At 44.7% G+C, this 6,078-nt stretch overlaps 1 protein-coding gene across 2 annotated transcripts; it reads left to right on the top strand.

The window, feature by feature from the left end:
- The first annotated feature begins 306 nt into the window (after positions 1–306).
- LOC109785809 (uncharacterized) lies at positions 307–5,296 on the top strand. 2 transcript variants are annotated; one of them, XM_020344396.4, is made up of 15 exons: positions 307–633; positions 873–994; positions 1,073–1,161; positions 1,256–1,291; positions 1,759–1,852; positions 2,076–2,118; positions 2,202–2,284; positions 2,565–2,623; positions 2,710–3,209; positions 3,327–3,408; positions 3,512–4,077; positions 4,166–4,304; positions 4,396–4,464; positions 4,644–4,856; positions 4,942–5,296. In XM_020344396.4, exons 1-15 carry the CDS (start codon positions 431–433, stop codon positions 5,053–5,055), a joined length of 2,412 nt encoding a protein of 803 aa, XP_020199985.1. In that variant the 5' UTR covers positions 307–430; the 3' UTR covers positions 5,056–5,296. The 2 variants fall into 2 exon arrangements, with proteins under 2 accessions (XP_020199985.1, XP_073366563.1); XM_073510462.1 differs by having other exon boundaries at positions 4,396–4,458.
- The last annotated feature ends 782 nt before the right edge of the window (positions 5,297–6,078 follow it).

Genomic DNA, 6,078 nt, shown 5'->3' on the forward strand with positions numbered 1-6,078 from the left:
TGGATTGTCAGGTGCGCTTTTAATAATAAAGTAACGTATTTGTGCTTTATATATAAAGTGGGGCTTTCTATCCGGCTGTTAACTCTCCGTTAACCTTCCGTCAGATGAACGTGCAATATTCCTCTGCATAAACAACGGTTTGCGATGCCGAGACGGGGTTGGCGACCAGCAAGGAAATCCAGCCGAGTCGGCACCTCTGGCAATTCCGAATCCTTGTTGACGGCGACATACTGTGGACTTGTTGACCCGACGGGACCCAGACGAACCCGTCCGCGTCTTCTATATAAACAGCAGCCCCGCCCGCCACACAACCTACGGATCGATCCGCCCCTTCGCCCAACCCAAACTTGCATGCCCTGTTCATAAGTCGAGCGCACGCGCGTGAGGCGGCGGTGCTAGTCCGGGTGTCGCGGCGGCTGTGGCCTTCCACATGGAGCACGGAAGCCTCCTCGCGTCCGCCGTCACCGTCGGCGTCGGCGTCGGCATCGGGCTCGTGTCGGCGCGCCTGACCACCGCGTCCACCCCAGACGACGGCGGCGTCGCCGGCGCGGAGGTGGAGGCGGAGCTGCGCCGGCTGGTGGTCGACGGGCTCGACAGCGGCGTCACCTTCGACGACTTCCCCTACTACCTCAGGTCCGCGCGTTTTCGGGATTAAAAGTCCATTAAAGTATATGTGCGATCTTTCCCCTCGGTTTCATTGGGAAAAGCGAGGAGCGATTACCGATTAGTATACGACTTCGCGGGTATTTGGTGGGCAGACCCATGTGTTCTACTAACTTCTAGGCCGTCAGCCGGAATTCGAATGTGTTTGGCGAAAAGCAGCTAATCATCAAGCATGCGTTACATTGTTTATCTACATGTTGTGATTGCAGCGAGGAGACGAAGCTGGCACTCACGAGCGCCGGGTACGCCTATCTGAGCAAGATAAACTTGCCCAGCCACATCCGGGTCCTCTCCGCCGCCAGCCGCACCATACTGCTCTGCGGCCCATCAGGTTCGCCTCGTAATTAAAATGTGGGTTGGCTTGTTCGCAAAGGTTGTCTCTTTTCACATGGGCAGCTTGTTCTTGCAGAACCATACCAGCAGTCGCTCGCCAAGGCTCTGGCACACCACTTCGACGCTCGCCTGCTGCTGCTCGACATCGCCGAGTTCTCGCGCCAGGTTAGTGGGGAACTATTTGGGCACTTAGGTTTGCGGATGCCATTTTGTAGCCAGTTGATTCTGAACTGTTTCTTGCTGTATATGCCAAATGCAGATCCAACACAAATACGGGAGTGCAAGCAGTGCCCTGGTTAGTTTGTTAATCCCGTCCTGTGATTGATAGGTTTCATGTTTCTGTGCTACATTTGATTGCTATTTTGAGGGACGGAAAGAATTCAGAATTTTCAGTGCGGTTCATCAGTTATTTCGAAAAACAGGGAGTGATCCCCGGTGCGGTTCATTAGTTGGTTTTGTGGACCTACTGTTTTTATGTTTTGTTTATTAGTTATATATTGAGGCCCCTGCCCCACCACCTTTCTGTTGTCAGGTTTGGCCATTTCATTACCTCAGGAAACAAAACGTGCAAGTTAAAAGGGTCGACCACGGGGTCCTTGATAAGGACATCATTAGTTTGTCCCCATTGATGAACAATTCGAAAAAGTAGAGATGCTGGATATACATTTTCTACAGCACAGGAGGATTTGTTGCGTCTACTAGCTTGTAAAAACTTGCATTCATATGGCTACCATCTTACCGATGATTTGTTCTTTGATGAAGGTTCGTAAACGATCCTTAACAGAGTCTGCCTTGGATAAAGTGTCTGGTTTGGTTGGATCTTTCAACTTTTTCTGCAAGAAGGATGAGCCAGCAGGTATGAAATCACTAGTCACCTTCTGAGATGTCACACTAGCCACTAGCATTTTCTTTATTAGTCCATTACGGAAGCTCCGACATTTGCTTTTATTTTTGTTCTTGCACGGTTTCTTCCTATCAACTCGTTTTCATTATCAATCATGCATACGAATATGCGAAGCATCACAATTCCTACAATTTCTGTGCTGTTCTGATTGTGTTTTCATGAAACATTAATGCAGACTCACTGAAATATGAAAAGAGCCTTCTGGATTTGAGGACGAGGTAAAAACACATCTAATTGAGGATATTAAACTCGAGACAAAGATTACTCTATTTGAGTCTCACTTTTTATATTGCTTCTGCAGTAATTGCACTAAAACACCTTCAATTCGGGTGCATGTATCTTTATTGCCTGCTGCGTTTCTCCATGAACCTTCGGAAGACTTGGGTGAGTTGTCTGTCTGTTCAATATTTTCTCGTCACTTATGCCACGGTTCATGTGTTGATTGATCAAATGATTCGACGAGCTTCAGACAACCAAACACCCTCATTGATTTATGGTCCATCAAATTAAAATGTGCTCCATATTGGTTCATCCAACTCTAACTAGGAAGCTTAAGGGCTCTATTTTTTTATCTATGATATGTGTATCCCCTCTGTGCCTTCTTGTGAATGCGATTATAATGATTTTGCATGCGCAATTAACTTACTATTCCTGTTCAATGCAGGTCCAATCAGACAAAGCTGGAATTTAGATGAGAAAATTCTCATAAAATCTCTTTACAAGGTAATTGAGGCATTCAGCTGCACCATCCACAACATTGCATTGCTTATGTTATGACTGATGAGCTGATATTGATTTTCTTTTTGCAGATGATAACTTCCGTTTCTGAATGCAATCCAGTTATCGTTTACATAAGGGATGTCAACCTATTACTTGGTGCTTCAGATGCAGCATGTTCAATGTTCAAGAAAATGTTGAGCAAACTGTCTGGACGAATTTTGATAATTGGTTCATACTTCCTCGAATCTGATGCAGATGGTGATGACGTTGATGAGGTTGTCAGTGATATATTCCCATACATTCTGGAGACTAAGCCTCCCAAGGAGGAGACTGATCTTGTGAAATGGAAAACCCAAATAGAAGAAGATACTAAGAAAACCAAGGGTCAAATCTTTACAAATATGATTGCAGAGGTGCTCTCCGCCAACAGTCTGATCTGTGATGATTTGGACTCATTAGATCCAGATGACGATTTACAAACCATTGCCAGCTATGTGGAAGAAATTATGGCCCCAGCAGTCTCTTACCATTTGATGGATAACAAGGTCCCTGAATACAGAAACGGGAAGCTCATTATTCCTGCAGAGAGGTTAGCTAATTTATCAGGATAGTCCATTGCTCTATCTCCAACTATCTATGTCGGGGTAGAGACTTTCTTTTATCTAAAAAAAAGCTAACATGTTTTCTGAACATGATTGTTTCACAGCTTATCTCATGGATTAAGAATTTTCCAAGAGAGCAGCAGCCTTGGAAAAGATACAGTGGAACCAAAGGATGTCGGAAAGAAGGTAAGGATCCCATATTTTCAACTAGCAAAGACTTGTCTTTAGTAGTTTGCAAAGTACTATTTACTAATCATCATTATTGTTTACGATTTTGCGTAAGTCACAGGTTACTCCAGACAACGAATTCGAAAAGCTGATCCGACCAACTGTTGTACCGGCCAGTCAAATAGGAGTCACATTTGATGACATCGGAGCACTGGCTGATATAAAAGAGTCACTTCAGGAGCTTGTCATGCTTCCACTTAAGCGGCCTGAACTTTTCAATGGTGGTCTCCTGAAGCCATGCAAGGGGATTCTACTATTTGGACCTCCAGGGACAGGGAAAACGATGCTGGCCAAGGCTTTAGCAAATGAATCCGGAGCTAGCTTCTTGAACATCTCCTTGTCCACTATCATGTCAAAATATTATGGAGATGCCGAGAAGACTATCCGGGCTTTGTTCAGTCTGGCTACTAAACTTGCACCGGCCATTATTTTCGTGGATGAGGTGGACAGCTTGTTAGGGCAGCGTGATCGACGCAATGAAAATGAGCTCCCGCGAAGAATCAAGAATGAGTTCATGACTCATTGGGATGGACTCTTGTCAAAGTCTAATGAAAGGATTCTTGTCCTTGCTGCAACAAACAGACCGTTTGACCTCGATGAAGCGATTGTTAGGAGGTTTGAGCACAGGTTTGTTTAAATGTGTTCTTTTTATGTGAAAATCTGTGTTTTGATGACCTCTAGATGAGTTGCTGACGTGTCATGTTTTTTCAAACAGAATAATGGTCGGTCTCCCTGCTTTGGAAAGTAGAGAGTTGATTTTGAAGAAGCTGCTATCCAAAGAGAAGGTTGAAGAAGGTATTGACTTTAAGGAGCTTGCAACATCGACTGAAGGATACAGTGGAAGTGATCTGAAGGTAACATCTCTGAATCATTGGTGAAGTAGGAACTGTATATTCAAGTGATCATTCCCTGAATGACTAGAACTGTTGTTGTCTTCTTTCCCAGAATCTTTGTGTGACAGCTGCCTACCGCCCTGTTAGAGAGCTCATTCAGAAAGAACAACACAAGGTAAAGGTAAAACCAAGAGAAAAGAACCCCTCCACTAAATTTTATGAGCAGTAGATTTGTCTTTTTTTTCATATATCAAGTGTGTGTCCCAATTGAAGCCTGCAAACACATGCATCGGTTTGGTTTAGATGTGTTGCACCAATCATATCATCATCTCACGCCGGCTCGATAATTCGATGTCCCAGGATAAGAAGGAAAATGCAGTGCAAGTTAAGGAGCCAGAAGCGCAGCCCAAAAGTCAGGGAGGCGCGGCACAAAGCTCACAAAGCAAGAAAGGCGAGAATGCCATGCCAGAAACCAAGCAAGGGGAGACAGAGAAAGGCGTCAAAGGCGCAACCGAAGGGACTGTCGCCCTCAGGCCGCTAACCATGGAGGACTTGAGGCTGGCGAAGGATCAAGTAAGTTGCTGATGAATTTTTTATCTGCTAGTCTTTTCACCCCAGGAACACACTGCTAAACAATTACGCATTTGACGCTACGTAGGTCGGCGCGAGCTTGGCTGGTGAGGGGTCTATCATGACTGCCCTAAAGGAATGGAACGAGCTCTACGGCAAAGGCGGGTCGAGGAAGAAGGAGCAGCTCTCATACTTCTTGTAGTGCAAGGTTGGGAGTTTGTATATACATGTGTATGTGCGGTTGAATGTGATTCGGCCCCTTGTTGACCTGACGAAGCGGAGGAAGTGCTTGCGAGCGATGTTTAGCTGTACCCATTGGAGGCTGTTTGTTTAAATAGACCGGTCTTTGTAGCAAATAATAGTTGTTGTGAAAATCCCCTGTTGCAGGAATAATGTTGAACCTTGTTCTGGGAATGAATCGATTATCTTTGAACTTGTTAGAATTCCTAGAGTACTTGTGGCATCTTTGTTAGAATTCCTAGAGTACTTGTGGCATCTTTTTTGTGAGAAGGTTTCGATTGCAGACCATCACTATTCGATTGCAGGGAGCGATGCCGGCCACGTAGTGGCAAGTCGCCACCGCCGGCTTGCCGGAGGCGACTTGCCGCTCGGCCTGACCGTCACTCGTGAGTCGTCGCTGAGATGTTCCGTAGCTCAGGAGCCAACAACTACCATATTTGGGGTTTGTGTTCCGCAAAACGACCATTTTAATTTTATTACTACGATTTGGTTCCCCCCCCCCCCCCCCCCCCCCCAGTTTCTGGCACCCAGGCCTTTTCCTGACTCCAGGCCCAAACCATCTTCCTTGTTGAGCCAAACAAAAACACTTCAAAAATAACACACACAGATAGAAAACGCACCCTGAAGCCTACAATTGGACATTTTGGCCTCATTTTGAAATAGTAAACACACACAGAAAAAACATAAAAATGCCATGCTCTGTATTTCTCTTTGTCTAAAGCAAAAAAAAATCACAAAAAGATAGAAATGCTGATCAGAAGCACGCAGCAAGCCCGCGAAAATGAAAAATGCCATAAAAATATAAGTCATACGTGGCAGATTTGATTAAAAAAATTAAAGAGCGAAAAAGGAAATTCCCATTATCAAAAAAGAAAATAAAAATGCCATAACATAAAAATAAAAATGCCATGATCCAATTAAAATTGGCATGCTTCTTATATTTTATTTGTCATGATCTCAATGGTAAAAAAATGCCATGATCCAA

This window comes from Aegilops tauschii, chromosome 3 (genome assembly GCF_002575655.3).
Source record: "Aegilops tauschii subsp. strangulata cultivar AL8/78 chromosome 3, Aet v6.0, whole genome shotgun sequence".
NCBI classification, from domain to species: Eukaryota; Viridiplantae; Streptophyta; class Magnoliopsida; order Poales; family Poaceae; genus Aegilops; species Aegilops tauschii.